Here is a 22,227-nt window from a genome sequence, read left to right as displayed (position 1 = left end):
CAAAGTTTGGAACACTCAGGGTCCACCACTGTGGCTGAAGCCCAACCATACTTGAGAGATGTCTAACAAAGACACCAGCAATGGATACGTCATCATTGTGCTCTATTCCCTCAGCATCCACCATCGAGCAAATAGTCTCTCTACATTGTTTTTGTTTCAGAGCATGGAACAATGCGTGGGAGCATCATCCTCTATCATAGCCTTGCCCTTTAATTTATCTTGATAGCATTCCTTTTCTTGCTTTTCTCATTCCTCAAATAACTCTCGATTTCATGCAATATCACAACCATGTAATGGTCACCATGTGACACTTGCAATGCATTGCTAACACACTCCCTTACTTTAACTGCTAGTTCATATTGCCCGCATCTTTCCCTTGCTATCCTCCTACCATGGCTTTTGGCCAGACCAGTAATAGCATTAATGCCACTCTTGACTTTGACAATCGGGTCCTCAGCCTCTTTAGTGGCAGTGCTCCACTGTGCATGCATCTTTTCCACAAACCTCTTGTCTTCGAGAAAAGAGCAATTGAAACGAAAAGAGGGAGGACCATGCCTAGCCCCATTGGTCCCTATCAACTTCACAGTTACCTGCATAGGTAGATGATCTAATTTAGTAAATTCATTGATGGTCTGGACCCTCGGTTTGGGTGCAAGCCACCACCCCCCATGCGCTGCATAGGCTCTATCAAGCCTGGCAGCGCACCAATTATTGCCTTCTTGTTTATTGTGCCATGTAAAGGGTGCATTCCCTCTGCCCGCCGACATCAATGCCAAGTGTGCAATATCGAAGTCTCTATGAAGAGCATCCCACGCATTTCTTTCTTCAGCAAGCATCGTCTTTCTTTCTATGAAGAGAATGACCTTGCTGTCTTTTTTCATATATCGATATTTCATCGACGCAGCGTGTGAGAGCTTGGTGGCGGAGCATGACGATGGAAGGTTCCTCACCCTTGCGAGCTCTCGAGTTTTACAGCGGCATTGGCGGCATGGTAAGTTCACGAGCAGAACAGCCTTTGATCTTTTGGGAGCTGCTGATTCGTCTGTCAGTCCCTCAAAAAATAGTTTTCCAGTTTCTAAGGAAAGCATTGTTGCTCAGTTGGGTTTTTTGAGCCTGTTCTGGTTTCTCTTTCTCGTATTGTTCAGCAAGCCTCCAGGGCTTGTCATAATCCCTTACTGCATTGATGAGACTGAATGTTAAGGTTGAATTTCCGCCATACTATCTCCAAAAGTGCTGTTGAATTTGCTGAGACTGAATGTTAAGGTCGAATCTCTGCCATCGTTGTTCAAAAATTGCTGTTGAATTTGTTATGGGAGAACTTCAATCTTGACTGTAATGCTTTGTCTCCTCCCCCACTTACAGGGAAACCTGGGTTGGTAGTGCTTCCTTACACAGAATATATCTAGCAAATCATCATTGACCCCGAAATCCTATTCTTAAATGGGGGAGCATTAAAAGCAAACACCATATAGTTGTTGGTTGACAGTTCATGTTCTATGAAGCAGCTTTGTAGTTGAGAGCTTCAAATGTTCATGTTCTATGAAGATACTCGGAACATAATTATTTTCCACAAAAAAAAAGAAAAAAGAGAACGGACGAAACCACATGATGATGACATGCGATTGGAACTCGATTACTCGATGTCAAAGATGCTGGCTGGTGGAAATTCATCTATGCCTATTGAGCTACCGAAATTAAGACATGCATTCCCACCCATAGGCTAGCACTTTCTAGATCTCTTAGGATACTTTAGGCTAGCGCATCCTTGGGCTAGCCTAACATTTTCCACTCCTCTTAGCTCTTTAGGCTAATTGAGTCACACCCATAGGCTACTTTGTCCTTAGGCTACCTTGAAGACTTTCATTCTCTTTCATTGATTCCTTCATTCACTTTTTAGATCTTTTTGTGCATGTGCTCTCTTAGCTGAGCTTTGTTTTCTTAGTTTTATCAAACAAGCATCTTAATATGATGCATTGTCGTGTAGGTTCTGGTCTCTTCAAGTAGTTACATGTTAGGCTTTTCTATAGTTAATGACTAACATTGCAGATATGCAACAATCTTGGTTGGGCTGGAGGCATGGTTTGTTGGTCATCTCATGGTAGCTTTGTATCCTCTCTTAGTTGAACCTAGTTCCTTTGACTAGCATTGAGGCTCCCCTCCTGAAATTGAGCTTCAAGCATATCTTGGTGCTACCACGTTGGTTGCTTCTCTAACACAACTCTTCCATCTTAGGTGCTTTTTATTCTTCATTAGGTTCTTGATACCATGAGCTGACATTGGCTCCTCTCCTCCTCCTCTAGCTTTGACATCCATGGTTTGAGAGGGGAGTTGCTTTCCCCACACCAAACATTTAAGTTTTGGCATTGTTTTCTTGTCTTTGACATTAGCATTCCTTCCATGTTGTATCTACCCTTTCCATTGCATCATTCATCAATGCAAAAGGTTAGTAGGGCAAGTGAACAATTCCCCCCTAAGGTCATTCTCCAAGTGGCAACTTGTTGCATGAGCTTGGCCCCATTGCATTACCCCTTTGCATTTGCATTTGCATTGTGTCTATGTGTTGGGCATTTGGTATAGATGAAGACCTACAATTGTAGGCATCCCGTTGATATGAAAATCCACACATTGTGAAGCAAGATTCCCTTTTACCTGCTTGAGCGATGCATCTTTCAGGATATTGCTCCCCTAGGATCATGAGCAGCTACCACACTTCATACTATAGTTACACTTGCCTAGTTTTTTCCTCTTCATATCTTTACATAAGCACCCTTGATTGTGGTTGCATATACTAGGGTATTACTTTTCTATAAACTATTGAGCTAGGTCAAACACACCAACCAAAAAAATAAAATAAAATAAAATCATGGCATATAGGAGTGCTCATTGCAAGCCCATTGGCAGCTCATTGCAAAAGCTTTGGTTCAATGTCTTGATTTCATTGGGGTGATCTTTTGGGCACTATGAAGGAGATATCCATCACCTCTCCTATCTTGGTAGGTTCTTGCATAGTCCAAAGTGACAGCCTTGGCCCGATGCCTTGGTCTTTTGGGGTGGGATTGTTTGGGTCAGGGTTGAGCGTTTGATTGCCCTTTTTGGGCATGAGATGGGGTGTAAAGCTCCCTAAATTTGCCTTTTCAATTGTCACATTTTCATGGCTCATGAAGCGACTTTGCCTCAGTGCTTGAGACAAGAAGGCTTGAGGTCCCTTTGCATCATTCTCATTTTTATATACCCTTTTCTTTGTCGAGCATTCATCAAATTGTGTTTATATTGTGTTGTAGACATTGCATTTCTCTCTGTTTGCCTTAGCATTTCCTTACAAGAGTTGCAGAGTGCATGAGGGGGATGACCAAGATAGTGGCACCAAGAAATAGTGGGGTACTCACTTGCGAGTATTGGGAGGTGCATAGTGCATGGGTAATATTTAAGTCAATGAAACATCAAGGTGCAAAGTGGTACCTCACTTGGGGAAAAGAAGAAAAAGCTACAGAAAAGGTAACACGGAAGGAGGGTCTAAGCTAGCTTGAGCATTGTCCTCCATGAGAGAATAATACCGCTTGAGATGCTTGAGAGCATGAGAAACCGTATTGGTTTGAAGCATTGAGATGAAGGTGGCTGAGACATCACAGTTTAGTGTGTGTTGCTTGTTCAAACCTAGCTCTCACAATAACTTAGAACACTATTTAACAGAGCATTGGCTGTGATAGCATGTGAGGATACACTAGGGTATGTGGAGAAAACACGGTCTGTACACTGTAGGAACACATTTAACACAATAAACTTAGACAAAATGCAAAAGAAGGCGGCAACAAATAAAGAATTCTAAATGAAAAGTCAATGTGAAAATGCAGCAGTCTTGGATGATGCTGTAGCTGCAAAGGCTGATGATTGATGGGAGAAGGCTGACTATGGCTACAGTATGCCAAAGACCAGCAGACTGATGGGCAGCAGGGCTGAAAAACGAGGGGGCAGATGAAGATGTGAGAGTGAGCAATGATAAAAGGCAGCAGGGTGTGGTAGGAGATCTGACAATGCTGTGTGGATAGTGGGGGATGAAAGTGGAAGGGATAGTGATTCCCTTCTACGGAATTTCTGAGCCAATTGTCTCATCAAAGTTGTAGAAACTCGTATTTCATGGAGTAATTCATTTTGGGACTTTTTTGAGAGCCAGAAAAGTGTGAGAAATTTGGGATAAATTTGTGGCAATTTCTAGGTCGCTAAACAGTTCATTATGTGTATTGGCTTTGGCATTTTTCTAATTTGGGACCTTGGTCACTGATATAGTTGGGAAGCATTGTGCGCTGTGTCCCCTTTTAGAGTGAGCACATTTTTGATGTCGGCCACTTTGTGCCTGCGTATGTTCTCATGCCTTGTACTTGTGTACACCTAGATATATTCAGTCTTAGCACTATTATTCTTGGATGATTTTGGCCAGTGTTCTCATCCTGACATTTTATCTCATAATTCATATCTGTTTTAGATTCATTCATTGCCCATCATGCTTTTGTTTGCAGCTTTCCCATTACTCTCTTTCATACATGCACATTCTGGCAGAAAGAACTTCCTCCTCACCAATTTGGGCATGTATTCAAAGAAAGGAAAATCTGAAGCCCTATTGAAAAAGAGTCTCCTCAAATCCACCCTTCTAGATCCCAGTCTTTTGTAAGTCTTCTTTGGTAAGCCTCAAATCTCCATCTCGTGTGCAAATAGTTGCATCTTTACCACTTTGATCACAATGAGCTACAACCCTTATCCTCTGGCAAGTGCAGCCTGTGTTACTTTGTCAAGTCAGTCCCCTTCCCTGTAAGTCTACCATCCTTTTCAACTGCCAAGTAAAAGGATCACTGACTGCCAATGATGCCACCAAGAGCGGAATTGTTTTTGAAGCTTTAAGCTTGGAATTCATTGACTTGAGCTGAGGAAGTGGCAATCTGACTCATCCATGTAGACAGCTTGACACTTGCGACTGGATCCAACGATTGAATTGCTTGTTGCATGTAATAAAAAAGATTAAGGCTTGATAATTGATTATAGAAATCAGCAGTAATAAACATGATATCAATGAAAGGAAAAGCTCTCTCTAGTGTTGCCTAGTGGCTTACACAGCCCACAGGCTTTTTCTTCTATACTACTGATCAGTTTCCAATTGGGCGCACATAGTTTTTGTTGGGTGAGCCCAATGCCCACAATGTTGTTAGGCAGTCATTTTCTTTTTAGTTCAGTAGCACTGGTGACTGCCTACACTGGTGATGGGGCCAGCCCTCTCTTCTATTATCCCAAGACACAATTTCTTCTATAAAAGCACATGCTACAATGAAGGAACTAGTACAGCCTGGGCTCTTCTGTTCTCCCAAGAAACAATTTCTTCTATAAAAGCACATGCTACAATGAAGAAACTAGTACAGCCTGGGCTTGCCCCTATAGGGTTGGCTACTATAGACATAACAGGTTAAAGGCTATGAAACAGGGAGAGAACCATTGTGGGGATATTTTAGTCGCAACTGGATGCATCTAAAACTAATTATCTGAATTTTGAGAAACTTCCATTAAATATTTTAATGTTGAATATGCATAAATCTCATATATTTAGGGACTTTACTTGCATTTGTGATTTTGGCAAATGTTATGAGTGAAGTACCCATTCTTTCTAAGTGCAGGGGTGTTCTAATATCAAAAGAAGTTGATGGTTGTGCATCTGCATGTGCCATGTTTTTTTGATGTAACAGCGGTATGCATTAGAAGAAGTTGGGAGACCAGCAATTGTGGTTGAGGCATTTGACATCAATGATTTGGCAAACGATGTTTATGAGTATAATTTTGGTCATCGCCCCAATCAGGTACTTTGTAATTGCCTTGTTTTTCTTTTTCTTTATCACACTAAATGTATCTTCTGTAGATATGTCTGTCACATGGGATGTTTACAGCCCAGTTTGACTCAAACTTGTATTCTGATACAATTTGCACTTCATTTTTTTCTCTACTTGGAAACATGTGTGAATTATACATTTGTTAAAGGAATCTAACTTCAATGGAGCACTTATCTGTGAGCAGACAGTGGTTCATGGTGCTTTGTTGGAATCAGTTTCTAGAGGACTCATACATATACAACCACAGAGCTATGCAGAGGCAGGAGGCTGTGTCTCCAAGCCAGCTGGTGTCCACAAGATCATTTGAGGATCCGGGCCATCATCTTTGACCACAGACAGACATCCCTAGGAGATTACTTCATCAGATACTATTGTAGAGGAGTTGATCTCTCTTCAGCAGGACCCTAGATCTTGTAGGTGATAGGAGAGCAAGGATCTATTGTATACATTGGTCACATCATCATCTTTGATATCATATTACCTCTATTTTTCTTTGTTTATCAAATGACAGCCATACCATGAATAAGATGTCCTAACCATTTTGGTCTCACAGATCATTTTGGCATTGAGTAGATGCTAATAGGACTTTGTTTGTTTCTTTCACCATGGCCCTAACCCCACCTCCATATGCAAGGTTTTGCCTTTGCATGTGTGTGCTTGAATGTACCTGTCCAATGTAGTTCTAAAATCCATCAAAGTGCTTGAGTGCGTATGTGTCCTGACAACACATTAGTTGAATCCAAGCTACTGTCTTGAGCTTTTTAGCAAGCATAAACCCTACAAGCACCTTTTTTCTGTATTAGTTCAATAGATTTAGGGCACATCTGTGTCTCTTGTAGCCACTTAAAATTAGGATTCCTAAGTGTTTGAGATTAAGGCCATCCTCCATCTTCGCAAAGTGAGAGCTTCATCATGTCTTTTCAGCATACCAAAGGCTTTAAGGAACAACTGCCAAGCTACATTGTTAAGAACTACCAAGCTACATCTTTAAATATTCAAACAAGAACTTCCATGTTACATCCTGTTTGTGCTGATGTAGTATGAATGTGGATAGCACATGCACAGTTATTCACTGGACGCTGGAGGGCCATGGAAGAAAGCCCATCATGCCTGTAGAATGCCTCAAAATGGACTTGCTACTGTGTTTTGTGTGCCTTTTCCTTGTACTGCTTTACACAGTTACTGCTAAAATAGCTGGTTGCAGCACTGCACGTTGTATGAAAGATCGAAATGAAAAAATATTTTTTGCTCCATAAGAAATTCAAATTTCTAAATGACAGTGAGGAGGTTGTGTCGAAGGTTTACATTTACATCGTAGGTGAACTTTAAGATCAGAGCCGTCTCTAGCTCAAGATATGTCAGATGAATGAAAGGCCAACAGAGATTCTAGTCATACTTGAGAGCTCAATCATTGCATGGTGTGATGATTTTCTTCGTCAGGATAAGAGGCCAATTGTGTGATGGCATCAGTGATGGTGCACATGAATTTTCCTCTCATACGAAGGGGTTAAAGTCAAGGGAGCTATGGGAATAAAGGAGGATTGGCATTGGTGTAGGATGAGGGATTCAAAGAAGTGTGAGAGAACAATGGGAGGTTTGAGATGGTTTATGCACCATGACATTTGGACACCCCATACTTCTCTGCATGGGTTCAAATCTGTCCAAGCACTGGTATGTGCATATAAAACTTGAGGGACCTTGTCCATCCATAATTGCATCCTTCAAAAAAAAAAAAACATACCTCAATGTCTCTGCACTTTTGGTGGTCTGTTCGTTCATGTTTATTGATGATATTGCACATGAAGGTAGGGCTCCACATTTGGCACCCATGTATGCGATCAAATGACATGTTTTTCTTTAACAGACGATGACAATAGAGAACCTTATTTAAGCTGTTATACGACTGCTCCTCTTGCCTAATCTTTCTCAAAGTCAGCATGAAGTTTCAGATTTCTTAGTTCCTTGTTAACTTCTTTTTAGTCAAATCCCCCGTGGTGGGTAAGTTTATTCCAAGTTTGAGTTTGCTCTGGTCTGAAGCAGGGTAATATACAGCATCTTACACCTCATCAGCTTTGCAAATATAAAGCAGATATATGGCTCTTGTCTCCTCCATGCCAACCATACACTCGTCAAGGTATGCATTAGCACATTTTGAATGCTATTTTTTGGACAACTTTTGCATGGAGAACCAGACATGGAGCTGAGTAGATGGTTAATCTTGATTTGAAGGTGCTTTTTTGCTGTAGGTATACACTTTGATATGTGTAGATTGTATTAAAGAAGCAGTCTCTTCTATGCTTGATCCTAGGGGAGCTTCACTCAAACCAGCTTACTGGCTATCTCAGTCTGAGATCTTCATGCTTTTTATTTTCCTCGAATTTCTCTTATCCTTGCTGAATGTCACCTTGAAACTAGTCAGTGTATGTCAGATGTGGCTAGTTTCAAGGTGAAATCTTATGTGTGTTAGACATTTGTACCAGAACATTCTTATGAATGAGTTTCTAGAGTTATCCAAGTGCCCTTACGCACATAAAGCCTAAAGGGTTATATAGAAATATGTACTTTGGTAAATACGGTTGTGTGATATGGGGAATCTTAGGGGGGAATATATAAATTCAGGCAGAACTTTTGCACACAAATTCTGCCAGCCACCCACCCCATCACAACAACCAACCCAACAACCCAAAACAACCGATGCACCCACCCCCTGCTGTGGCTCTTTTCTTTTCCACCGTTCCTTTTTCAATTACTAAGCACCTTGCATGGGATACTTGATATTCGCTAATGTTTTACAGAATCTCAAGTGATGCATAATGGATAACCCTTAGTTAAAGAAAAAAAGAGGTTGGGAAACAACTTTGGGAATGCACTTTAGACCCTTGTGGTATCACATTCATCACTAGTTATTGCTATTGTAGGACAACATTTTTGTTGGTGTTTGATGTCTAAATCTCAATAATTCAGCATTTACAATGTCCAAGGAATTCAATTAAATAACTAAAAGGCCACCAAACGAGAGACATAATGGCCTAGAAGGCCTACACATACCAGGCTAGTGTATGACTCCCTTGTGGGTCCTATTAATCAAAGCAAGATCATAGGAGCAAAGATGCTCCAAGCGTGGAATCACATAATTACCATTGCCAACAACTTGTCTTTTGCCTTTCAATCCTTGATCCCTTGTTAATGTGTTCAACTTTCATTTCATCTCATTGTGCAACCCCTTGGTTCACTAAGCTCTTTCTTGCTTATTTGGTATGGACTTTAGAAGGCAGCTTGACTCCATGAACTTGCCCAATGTGCAAGTCTTTAGGTTTGGATGGAGAAAGCTATCTACTAAGATCGTTGCAAATGATCATATATTGGTAAAGCAAACCATGTGAAAGAGTTACAAGAAATTGTGTGTTGCAAGCTGACATCGTTCAATCTAGAATATTGTAGTTTATGTATTGCTCTTTAGGCCTCATGCAAAGTTCATCCCGTCTGGTTGCTGAAGAGTCATTTTGTGAATAAAATGATTCACCGTTATGATGGTCCCTTACCATGGCAAGCCTAGGTTGACACTCGGGTGCAATGGCCTCAATTCTAGAGGCCCAAAGTGTTCGAAATTTTCTCTTGCAATGTCAAGAAATCCACTTGATCATGTAGCTTAGACGTGCTCTTCTATTTTTTTTTTTTTTTGGCATAGAATTGCAATGGTATCCCTTTGATAAAGTGGTAGCCAACTTTAACTTTTCACTAGATGAACTTGGATGAGGTTCTTGGAATTACCTTGTCCACCAAGTCAGTAGCTAGTGCATTGTCCATGGTCATTGTCGTTGATGTTAGGTCCTTTGGACTCTTTGCATATGATGCTTCTATTTGCATCCATGGGTGGGTGATTGCTATAGTGGATGGGTCCCAACTTTGGGTGGCACATCTCTTCCTCTTGAGGTGCCACAATTAAGACCCTTTTCTTCTTTCTTCCTTTTTTTGATTCCCAATGTCAATTGGCATATCCCCTTTTCTTCCTTGTCTAAATTGGTGGGCCTTCTATCTCTTCTAATGGTCATTAATACCCACCTTCCCCCTTTTTGAACCTTGTTGGATCTTTTGTCCTCATAGGTACCACTACTTATCCTCTCTAAAGTCCTCAAGGAACCTTCTATACTCATAGATAGTATTCTTCTACCTTTAGGATCTCATGATTGCCTTCACATGCCTTATTCACGACAGTTGAAAGCAATAGAATATTTTGAAGTTCTTCAATACTCAGTGTCTTTGTTGGTTACATGGTGGGTCCGTCTTGCACTAGGGATATGAAAGATGAGCTTTATCCTCTACAACATTGGCATATCCCATATTTTTGATTCTAGTGCCATAAGCATGGCAAGCCCACTTTGGTACCTTAAGAGTCAGTATTGGGTATGCCATCTTAGTTGGCCTAGATGGGTCAATTCTTTTGGCTTTACCCCTTCTAGCAGTGGAAAGGTGAGATACTTTAGTTGAACAAAACAAGTTAGTGCTTTCTTATTTCTCCTACTTGACAAGTTGCTTGTCAAGCTTCCCCTTTGCATAACGGAGATTGAGATGGTGTTTTTGCTTCATCCATGGTCTATCCCCATTTGCAGCATTCCATTCATATGTTCAAGCCTTAGACCTTGGTAGATGCCCTAACTTTTTCCATTGACATAAAGGCAACAAATGAAAGGATGCTTCTTGTAATTAGAACAAGGACAAGGACAAAGACAAAGAGAAGGATAAGGAAGACAAGGATGAGACAAGGATAAACAAAAGAATAAGGGTGACATGGATTCCTCCAGTTTTAGTGTGGGAGTGAGCGGTCACCTTAGCCTTGAAGAATTCAAAGCTTTGAAGAAGGTAGGAGATTACTTTCTGAACGAGCATTATAGAATAGCATAGTCACATGGAAGGTAGGAATAGGGGCTTGAAATGTGCAGATGGAAGGTAGGAATAGGGGCTTGAAATGTGTAGATGATGTTTTCTAATGTGCTGGAATTGAGAACGTGTTCCAAGATGGAGGAACATTCTCAGTCCTATTTCCTAGAATGCTCTAGCTAGGGAATGTTTCACATGTGAAGATATGCTAGGGTTTGGAATGAGGAAACATAACATGTACGACCAAGATTGAAACACAAAGACTCAGACAGAGACAAGCAAAACCAAAACGTAAAATGCAAAAATTCAAACATACAAACAAACATAAAGAGAAGAAACTTTGAAGTGAATGAATGCTGTAAATGAATATAAGAGTGTACAGAATGCCCAAGGACAGAGCAATGCAGTGTTGGAGAGTGATGGCCATCAGAGACGGATCCCAAGTGCAGCGACCACTGGTCAAGTGCATAAGTAGAGGGAAAACACCAAACTCTAATCATTGGAGGGTCCGATGACTAAGGCAATAACAAGGAAGGTGTTTGAAGCAAAGGGAGATAGTAGGAAGCTGCAAACACAATTGTAGAATGGCCATTAGTAGGGAGAAGATGGTTGCCAAAAGGGTGAATATGGTTACTAGCTGTCGCCTGGGGGTGAAAGGGCCGAATGCAGACTGTAAGGCTGACACTTGATGAAGAGGGAGGACTGCCACCTGCCACCTGGTTGATGGAGAGTGGAACATTCGAAGGAGGGAGTTTGTGGACTGGCGATGGTAGATAGACCAAACACAACAGAGGAGCGAGAACTTGCATTGAAGGGATAAGGGTGAATGGTGGGTAACATATCTATTTATAGATATTGATGGGTGCCCCAAAAAATTAGGGTTTTGGGGGACCAGTGAAACTCTCTTGAACCGTGTACTAAATTTGTGTTTTTCATGAATTAAGCATGTTTTATGGTTGATAAAAAATGCTAGTTAGCTGTCAAGTGTGTTTTAGCTCAACACCCCCTCTCAAGCCCAAAATTGAGCCTAAAAGTGAAGGCCTGCAATGTTTATCCTAAGGCGTCTCACCCCAAAGCAGCCAAGGCATCGGACAAAGAGTGCACGTCGGTTGCCTCGTGGCCTACCAAGACTACAGAGGCGATGGTTATCTTACCAAGGGAGTGTAAGGAGTCACCCTAGAGAGGACAGACATTGAACAAAGGGTGCTTGTTGGTTGCCTAGTGGCCTACGAAGCCCTACAAAGGCAGATGGAACCACATTGAACTTTCTTTCTTTTTTTCCTTTTTTTGGTGGAAAGTTAATTTTACGGGTGGTGGTTGATTAAGTAACAATGACCCAAAAGACGGGAGTAGGGATGATACACCCAACACATCACAAAATAGTACGAGTTGACCCAACCACTCGAGGATGTTGATGGTGAGGGAAAGATGATGAAGTATCATGGGAAGGATGGTGGTGTAATCTGCTAACGGAAACAGCTTAGGATCCATCCAGTTGTGCTCTACACAATGGGTTGCATAGTATGCTACATGTTGAAGAATGCTCATGCAACAAGTGTCACTTGGATAGTGTTCCTTGTGGGAAAATTGTTCACTTGCCCAAGCGCCCTAGTACAAAGATGTGTTAGCAATCAGATTCCTGGCCGTACAGTACGGCAGTCTGGTCGGACTGACCAGTCGGACTGCCACGTGGCAGTTCGACCTGTACTGGTCAGTCAGCTGGATTTAATGCAGTCGACCTGTCTATTCTGGGCGCATTTTGGCTGGCTATTTATAGCCGATATTTTGCACAATTTTACACAGTTCTGTTCGCAGGTTATAGGCTGGAGATCGTGCAGACTGCATTGGACTTCGAGGTGAACAGCAGGTTGCATCGTCGAGGTGGAGACATGCAGTCCCGCGCACTGCGCTCGTGTACATATCTGCATATCTTTGTATACAGCACACTTTATACAGCGGATCTTCATCTTCCACTGTCTCTTTCTCTCCCTCTTCTCTCTGTGTTCACTCTCTCTCAGTCTTGGTCCCACGCTTCCGCATCGCTGCACTCTGACATGGTATCAGAGCAGTGAAGAAGGGCTGACTGAGTGAAGAACCTACCTGAAGAGGAGATTCCATCGTGACACAAGGTTGCGTTTCCAGCGTTCGAGGGCGAGCAGGAAGGCTGCGCATCGGAACAATGCTGAAGCGAGCGAGGGCGCGCGGGAAAGGAGTCCAGTTGGTGGATTTGCTGCTGTTTACTGCTGTTTGAAGAGGAGGAGGGCCGAGTTTTCAGCTTTCAAGTGCAGGTTTTGCTTTTTCATCGTCTCCGGCGGGTGAAGAAGGTACGGGACGCAGAAGAAAGAGCCCTAGCAGGCTGCGTTTTCATAGTCAGAGGGGGCTACTTTTGCGTTTGTGAAGGCATTACAAGTGAAGATGTCTATAGAGATTGACTCGGAGTTCCAGACGATCATGGATCGGAAGGTGCCTGTCTTACCGACTCTTCCTGCAGATCAAAAGCTTGATGGCGACAATTACCGTATCTGGCGCGTGATGATGTTGGCCATCCTTGAGTCTTATGATTTGGCAGAGCTTGTACAGGAGGAGATTGACCAGCCCTCGGTGAGAGATGAGTCCAAACTCTCTTCCGATGCTCGTGCGGAGTTGGCCAAGGCACAGTCTCACTGGGACAAACTGAATGCTCGGATTCGTTCTTTTCTTTTTCTGTCTTGTACTACAGCCGAGATAGCCCACATCGAGCACTTGACGGTGGCTCGGGAGATATGGCTGGAGCTTGACCTGATGTATAACCAGATGACCCTTATGAAGCGGGTTTCTTTGGAGGTGCAGATGTGGACCTTGTCCGTGAACAAGTTTTCTTCGTTGCGGGAGCACATCAACAAGCTTAGACAGCTTGAGATGCAGGTTCAGAATCCGGGGAAGTCGATTTCCTTCGAAGATATGGCGATCACACTACTGTCCCAGTTGCCGCCACGATTCGGTGCTTTTTACTCCGCCCTTATTGCTTCGCGGCGAGAGTCTACTCTTCGGTGGGAAGAGTTGGTTCCTATGGTCTTGGACCAAGAGGAACAACTGAAGGGATAGCATGCTTCCAAGTCGGAAGCCTTGACAGGTCAAACCTCTTAGAAGAAGGGGAAGGACCAAAAGAAGAAGAAGGAGGACAACAAGTCAAAGAAGGACAAGGAAAAAGAATCCACATGCCATATTTGTGGTAAGACCGGCCATTGGAAGAAGGATTGCCCCGACAAAGACAAGGACACCAACAAGAAGGACACGAAGGATTCTGGAGCGGTGGCTGCACCCTCATCAGCTGCGTTTCTTCATCTAGCAGTCATTGAGGACTCTACATCGAAGGCTTCTGATGCTGTGATGACAGCTCCTCAGGCTCGAGAGTGGATCGTTGACAGTGGTGCCTCCCGGCACATGACTCCTTCATCAGTCGGTGTTGCCCAGTTGCGACCTTCGCGTGGGCAGATTATAGCTCTTCGGTGTCTATTGCAAGACGGGGTGAGATGCAGCTTATTCCAGATGGATGTGGTGGTACCCATACCTCAAAGGTCTTGCATGTGCCAGGTTTAGGGTATCATCTACTTTCGGTTCATAAGATTTGTTCACTTGGACTTTTGGTGGAGTTTGACAGTGATTCGGTGCGAGTCCTTGATCGTGGGTCAAGGAAGGTTCTCTCATCAGGATATGAGGAGAACGGCATCTACAAATTGACGTCTTCTACCGCTCTCCCTACTCTTCTTTTTACCTCTCAGACACAGTCAGAGCTATGGCATGCTTGGTTTGGTCACCTCAACTATGATTATGTTCGGAGGGCGTCACGTGAACAACTTGTTCGAGGGTTGCCGAACATAGTGGTGAGCTAGCAGCCGCGTCTCCTGCATTCGTGGGAAGCAGCATAGGGATGCGATTCCCAACAAAGCTTTGCGGCGGTCTACTCCACCGATGGAGCTTGTATCTACGGATCTTTGTGGCCCTATGAGGAACGAGTCATTGAAAGGGAGCTCGTACTTCATGTTGATTGTAGATGACTACAGCAGGATGACTTGGGCCTATTTCTTGGCGTTGAAGTCGGAGGCCTTCTCCCACTTCAAGGATTGGCTTATATTTGAGGAGAACCGATCGGGCCGGCGATTGAAGACCTTGCGATCTGACAAGGGTGGTGAATTTGTTTCTAATGAGTTTGCTTGTTTTTGTGCAGATAAAGGCTTTTACCAGGAGTTTGCTAACACCAACACTCAAGAAAATGACATTCTTGAATGGAAGAACCGAAGTGTGATCGAGATGGCGCGCACCATGATGGAGCACCGACCGACACCTCAGTTTCTGTGGGCCGAGACTGTGGCTACTGCAGTCCACATTCTTAATCGATCCCCCACTTTGGCTGTTGATGGGATGACACCTTTTGAGGCTTACTTTGGGACTAAGCCCGATGTTTCTTATTTCAGGGTTTTTGGGTGTGATGCCTATGTTCACATTCCCAAGATTCATCGCGATAAATTTGAAGTAGCTTCCCGAAGACAGGTGTTTGTTGGCTACAGCTCTCAGTCCCAAGGCTATCGTTTGTATGATCCCGTCAAGCGGGATGTGTACACCAGTCGAGATGTGCGGTTCATGGAGGTTCCGACCATAGCAACGGGTGAGGAGCATCCCGTTCTTGGAGATCCAGGGGAGAGTTGGGCTCCCGAGACAGTTCCTTTGGAGCCAACGCCTTTTGATTCCGATTCTGTTTCCGATACAGAGTCTATTGTTCCACCGGTCACCCCCGAGGAGTTACCACCGGTGGATATCCCAGAGTCTTCAGCATGGAGAGCGACGAAGGAGAGGTCCGGCCTCCTCCTCGTTGGGCTCGTGACACTCCGAGATTCAGGGATCGAGGGGGTCCCTGAGGAGTGGGGACCGCAGGATGGTCGGCGGCGGTCACGGAGGCACCAGGTACATTCTACGGAGCTTGTTTGCTCTAACTATTGTTTGATGACCCGTGTTATGCAGGATCGAGAGCCCAACTCCGTGAAGGAGGCTTTACAGTCCGCACCATGGAAGAAAGCTATGGAAGCCTAGTTGGAGGCTATTGAGAGGAATGGCACTTGGTATCTCGTGCCTCGCCCCTTGAATAAGAAGGTGATTGGCGTCAAATGGGTCTTCAAGACCAAGTACCTTAGCGATGGTTCTTTGGACAAGCACAAGGCTCGCCTTGTTGCTAAAGGTTTTGCACAGTACCCAGGGATTGATTGTCATGACACTTTTGCCCCCACTGCTCGTATGGCGACTATTCGAGCTGTTCTTGCCTTGGCTGGCCTGTCTACCAGTTGGATGTGAAGTCGGCCTTCCTCAATGGTGATTTGAAGGAGGAGATCTATGTCGAGCAGCCTCCTGGCTTTGGATCTTCAGATGGGCAAGTCTATAGGTTAAAGAAGGCCTTGTATGGCCTCAAGCAGGCTCCGCGTGCATGGAACGAGAAGATTGACTCGTTCCTTTAGTCACAGTTGGGATATCGGCGTTCCAAGGCCAATCCGCAGCTTTATGTACACACTTCCGAGGCTAGTTGTGTGCTTTTTGTGTTGTATGTTGACGATTAGATTGTCACAGGTGATCATGCATAGAAGGTCAAAGAGACGAAGGCAGCTTTACATCAGACGTTCGAGATGACGGACTTGGGTCTACTCCACTTCTTCTTGGGCCATGAGATTTATCAGTCTCTGAGGGGGATTTTCATCTCTTAGCGGAGATATGTACAAGAGCTCTTGGTTTCTTTTGTGATGGAGGATTGTCGGACCATTTCTACTCCTATGGATCCGAACTGGAAGGCCACTTCACATTCTGATTCTCCCTTGGCGGATGCTTCCCGCTACCGTTAGTTGATTGGATCATTGATCCGGCTCCTCAACACTCGTGTTGATCTTTGTTTTGATGTTGGTCTCTTGGCAGGGTTCATGAGTGAACCTCAGATGGTGCATTGCAGGCTGCCCAAAGGATACTTCGGTATTTGAGGGGGACATCTGGCTTAGGGATTCATTATCTAGCAGGCACAGGTGGTTCAGATCTTGTACTTGCAGGTTGGAGCGACTCGGATTGGGCTGGTGATGTGGACCATAGGTGGTCTACTATAGGCTATTGTTTTACCTTGGGTGCAGGTGTTATCTCATGGAGTAGCAAGAAGCAGCCCATGGTAGCCCTTTCGTCTACTGAGACGGAGTATTGGGCGGCGTCTTTCACCACATGTGAGGCTGTGTGGCTTCGGAGATTGTTGGAGGAGCTTGGTTGCCCCCAAACTCGTCCTACTTTGCTGCAATGCGACAATGAGAGTTGCATTGCCTTGGCACGGAATCCTATTTTCCATGCCTGGACGAAGCACATAGAGATCCAGTACCACTTCATCAGAGAGAAGATTCTGGATGAGACCATAGCTGTGGAGTACTGCAAGACGGAGGACAATCTTGCAGATTTGTTTACGAAGGCGCTTCCGCAGGCTCTACTTCGGAGACATGCCAGATCCCTCAGGCTTCTGCCCCGTCCAGGCTCTGAGAGGTGGTGTTAGCGATTAGATTCGTGGCCGTACAGTACGGCAGCCTGGTCGGACTGACCAGTCGGACTGCCACGTGGCAGTCCGACCTGTACTGGTCAGTCGGCTGCATTTAATACAGCGGACCTGTCTATTCTGGGTGCATTTTGACTGGCTATTTATAGTCGATATTCTACACAGTTTTACACAGTTCTGTTCACAGGTTACAGGCTGGAGATCATGCAGACTGCAGCGGACTTCGAGGTGAGCAGCAGGTTGCATCGTCGAGGTGGAGACATGCAGTCCCGAGTACTGCGCCCGTGTACATATCTGCATATCTTTGTATACAACACACTTTATACAACAGATCTTCATCTTCCACTGTCTCTTTGTCTTCCCCTCCTCTCTGCGTTCACTCTCTCTCTCAGTCTTGGTCCCACGCTTCCGCATCGCTGCACTCTGACAAGATGATGAAATCATGCAATGCATAGAGAAAGGTACAACAGGGGGGAAGGACGATATCGAAGTCAAGTGTCGAAACTTGTAGAATAGCAAGAAGGGAAGGAGCCTCCTCTCAATTTGGATGTCGATGCCGAAGAAGGAAAAGGAGCTTGAGGATGTCGGTCTTCATGTGGTGCCGAGAACCATGTGGATGAAGCTAATGAAGCATCCCTATTGAAAGAGCAAGGGTAGAAGTCACCGCCATGATAGCATCAAGAGAGATACTGCACGATCCGCCGTGGGAGGGGAAGTCTCCATATTGGTAGGAGAGCAAAACTCTAAGTAGATGGAACTATATATGGAATATTGTGAATCTTCTCTCTCTAGCTCAGGAAGGATTGGTGCAAGCTTGCATGTTAGCCCTACATTGAAATACAAAACCTTGCAAAAGAGAGAAAAAATCTGCAAGTACAGAGGTGAGTAGTGAGATGCTCCAAAAACAAAATTGAAAATAAAAGAAAGCTAAGCTAAGTGCAATGCAATGAGTATGTAAGTATGCAACAGAAGTCTAAAAAGGGAAAGGCTAAGTGTGTGGCTACCTTTTGGTACAACGAGGTGGGAAAGTGGTCCTAGAAGGTGTAGTGGATGTCCTAGGAATGGATGTGTAAAGTGCAATTGGCTAATCACTAGTAGACCGATCAACCAATCCTTTAGGAGTAGTGAAGGGTATAGGTTGCTGAGACTGTCCGCATGCCACATATCTAGTAGCCGCTAGGGCAGATGGTGCAGTAGCGGGAGGCATAGCCCCACTGGATTGGCCAGCCGGAGTGGAGGCAGCTGTAGTAGTGTGCTGTGGTTTTCTTGGAGGAAGACTCTGGGCCTTGGTATGTTACTTCTCATCCACATGGCCTAACCTCTAGGAGTGTGTGCAAAACCTATTTTTCTTAGGAATTTGTTGCCAAAGGGGTCTTGTTTCTTTGGTTTCGTCAAGGAAGTTGTGTCACCCTTGTTTTGGCTTGCCTTTGCATCTTTTGAGTTCTTGCTACTGTCAGTTTTTCCTCCCAAAGGAGAGGCAACCAACCCTCATCCCTTTGAATGGATGTGTGTTGAGGACTTCTTGTGGACTTGATCATGCAGCCTCATGTAACGCAAGAACTGGCACTCAAACTCGTGGAAGGTTGGTAATCTAGGTAGTGAGATAATATGTTAGATAAAATGGAAGTATTTGTCGGGCAACTTGTTCAAGAAGAATGTGACTTGATCGTTGTCTAACTTCGGGGAGCTAGTAGTTGCAAACTCGGCAAGTAACCGCCGATATTGGACCAACTTGACTTTCAGGTCATCCTCTCCCTTCATGGAAAACTCTTGAAGCTCAAAATTGAGATTGATACGGTGAGTGCAACTTCAAGCCGCATAATGGTCAATGAGATGACTCCAACACTCAGATGCGAGGGGAAAACACTATAATTGAGAGTGGAACTTGGGAAGCAACCCCTACATTAACTCAACATTAGCTGTGGCATTGTGGGTTCTCTATTGACGGATGTGATCAGGGTGAGCTAATTGAGGGTCCGGCATAGGCTCGATACCAATAACGAGGTCCCAAAGTCCTTGAGATTCACGCACTTGTTGTTGGTTTTACTCACACCTATGCTCACAAGTGTTGGTCATATTACTCTCTATTTGTGTATCTATGTTACACAATTCGGTCGTGGTATCTTACATGTTTTATAAGGTGGACTCCCCATGCATGGTAATAGCGGGCATCCTACTACACATTACACACTTATGTGTGTGAACACACCTTAAGACACTTACACAACCCTAAAGTCTCAAGGTTGTACTTTGTACTTTGTCTTACACACTTTGAATCTAATCAAGTTGTGTAGTGACCACACTCTCACTCTCTCTACTGTTTATAGTGTGTGTGCTGAGTTGATAGCTCTTTTGGTATCAGAGCTCAAGGTTCAATGGGGCAGCTCCCATGCCAAGCAGCTTCTTGCTAAGCTCGCCAGCCCAACTGGGCGGTTGCTCCACCGGCTACAACACCAGCCATCTGTTCAGGTAGCTGCCGCCGCCACCACATGATCTGTCCTGTGGTGCCACTGCTGCCACCAACTGGTCGTTTGTAGGCTGTGCCGCTTGCCTCTCCAGTTGCTGCCGCCCCTGCCCATTGTCTGCTCAGGCTGTGCTGCCTGACTGATGAGCAGTCGCCGCCAGCTCTTCCTGCACATGCCGTCGCTGTCAACTCCTCCTGCACCAGCTGCTACTAACTCTTCCAGCTCAGCCAGGCCGCTGCTGCCAGCCTGGGCAGCCTCGCTTGTACTTCCAGCAATCTCAGCATCCTAGGCCTGTTTTTGGCTGTCACAGGTATAACTTATAATTTTATTCAAAATATCAGAGCCACAGCAAGGGGCTTTTACAGGGAAAGGTCTAGCCATCACAGCTGGTGCTTTCGTGCGAACATTGCAGAAATTTGTTGGAATTTAGGTCAGAAAATTTGGGGTTTTTGCATGTTTGGCAGACATTGGCATTTGTACTGAAGTTTCAATCTGAAATTGACTAAAATTGTGAACATTGGATGGTCAAATTGTGGGGCTTTCGTGTTTTTAGTGCTGCTGAGCACTGTTTTTGCATTGGACAGTGTGCTACTTGCTGAAATCTGTAAAAATTTCGGCACATTGAGACAATAGTGGTCAAGTGTGACACAATTTGCTGTAATATCTGGAAATTTGCAGATTTCTAGGTTAAGCCATCTTTGGTTATTGTTCTTGTGCCTTTTGTAAGAGTGACATTTATCATGGCCAATCAAGGACAAGGTGATGTCTTTACTTATGTATCTAAAGATGATAGATTGGATGGCAATAACTATTCTCTATGGTCCTTCATGATGAAGAATATACTTGTTGTAAAAAATCTTTGGGATTATGTTTGTGGAGAAGAAGTTTGTCTTGGAGATATGGCTCCTTCTACTCCTCCACAAGAAGGTCATGGTTAAAGGCAAGCCATGACCCCAAAGAATAGTTGTACAGAAGGCTTGGGACATGAGGGATGCCCAAGCATTGTCACTTATCGCATGGCAGTTCAGGGGTTTATAATCTCGCACTCGCATTTCCTTTTTCAAGAAGAAGCTTGAAAATGTGAGGATAGAAGAAGGTGATGCTATGCGAGATCATCTTAATAAAATTTAGGACTTGTGCTAGTAGTTGATGACTTATTTGGTTTTTCACATGGCATTGAATCTCACAATGCGAATTTCTCCGCAGCCACTTACCTTTCTTTAATTGGTTAGTTTGTTAGAAGAGCAAACAAGGAAGAATAGTGGGGTGGATGTTGTAGCCTTTGAATAGGCTTTTTTGGCAAGATAGAAGGGCAAGGAAGGTCAGTTGAGGAATGCTTCCCAAAGTTCTGAAAGTTCAAGAACTTCACAGAAGAACAATGAGGAGGGGGATATGCAAGCCAAGAAGGGCAAGTGCCATTATTGTAAAAAACAAGTTATTACATCATAGAATGTAAAAAAAGCATTGCCAAGGAGAAAAAAGAGTCTGGGATGTCTATTTCAGATGCACCTTCTGCTGCTATAGCTATAGAGTCCGTGTTGTTTGTTGTTGGCCGTGACTATTGTATTTACTTACACTTGTAGTTATGATTCTTCTTGGGCAGATAGAGCATTCAACTCTACAGAGGATGCTAGCACTTGATTCTTTGATAGTGGTGCTTCTAAGCACATTACATCGCATAGGGTTTTGTTTACCTTTGTTGTTATAGCTCCTATTGGCAAATCAATGCAATGTGCCAACAATGCATCTTATCTTATTAGAGGTGTTGGAGAGATTGTCTTGAAAGCCATTGATGGCTCTACTCTCCTGTTGTAGGATGCATTATATGTGCTAGGGATAAAGAAAAATTTGTTGTTCATTTCTTCATTAGCAAAGTGTGGAATGCAAGTCACTTTTGATGATCTTAAATGCACGGTCAAGGATAAGGAATTCTTGACTTTGATCCTTATGGGCACATTATATCATGGACTTTATGAGTTAGGTGCTCATTCAATTGAACAATCAATTTACTTAGCATCTATTATTACTCTTGTTATGTCATAGATAGAGTTGTAGCATGCTTGTATGGGGCATGTAAATTGTGACAGTTTGATGCTTATGCAGTGTACTCAGATGTTGCAATGTTTACCTCTCTTGGAGAGATGTCCTGAGCACATTTGTGAGGGATGCATTTTGGGAAAAGTGCATAGATTTTCTTTTCCTCGTGATATTGCTTTTAGAGCTACAGGTAGACAGATTGTGCATTTGGATGTGTGTGGACCCATGCAGACAAAGTCATTGGGTGGATGTTATTATTTCGTTATCTTCATTGATGACTTTACTTGTCTTTGTTAGGCCTATTCATTGGTGAAAAAGTCATAAGTGTATGATGCATTTTTGGCTTTTACTGCACTTGTGAAAAATCAATTTGGCTGTTGGATTAAGACTCTCTGTTCGGACCGAGGGGGGGAATACATGTCTTCCTTGCTAAATA

General features: G+C 43.9%; 1 protein-coding gene across 4 annotated transcripts in view; it reads left to right on the top strand.

Annotated features, from left to right (window-relative positions):
• The first annotated feature begins 683 nt into the window (after window positions 1-683).
• The window catches only part of DNMT2 (DNA methyltransferase-2), a 42,804-nt gene continuing 21,260 nt past the window's right edge, over window positions 684-22,227 (top strand). Inside the window, exons 1-3 of one of the 4 annotated variants that reach the window (XR_015694423.1) lie at window positions 684-991; window positions 5,727-5,837; window positions 7,908-8,001. Coding sequence is in view for 2 of the 4 variants with exons in the window: in XM_087697512.1 (XP_087553638.1) it covers window positions 929-991; window positions 5,727-5,837; window positions 7,908-8,001 (268 nt within the window). In the remaining 2 variants the exon portion in view is untranslated. Of the gene's footprint in view, window positions 992-5,726; window positions 5,838-7,907; window positions 8,002-22,227 lie in introns of those variants that run through there. The other 3 variants (XR_015694422.1, XM_087697512.1, XM_087697511.1) reach the window with 3 other exon arrangements.

The sequence above is a fragment of the Lygodium microphyllum genome, chromosome 17, assembly GCF_053477565.2.
Source record: "Lygodium microphyllum isolate KBCC chromosome 17, Lygodium_microphyllum_v1.1.10, whole genome shotgun sequence".
NCBI classification, from domain to species: domain Eukaryota; kingdom Viridiplantae; phylum Streptophyta; class Polypodiopsida; order Schizaeales; family Lygodiaceae; genus Lygodium; species Lygodium microphyllum.
The sequence above is the reverse complement of the archived record's forward strand: the minus strand, read 5'-3'. Positions and strand labels throughout refer to the sequence as shown.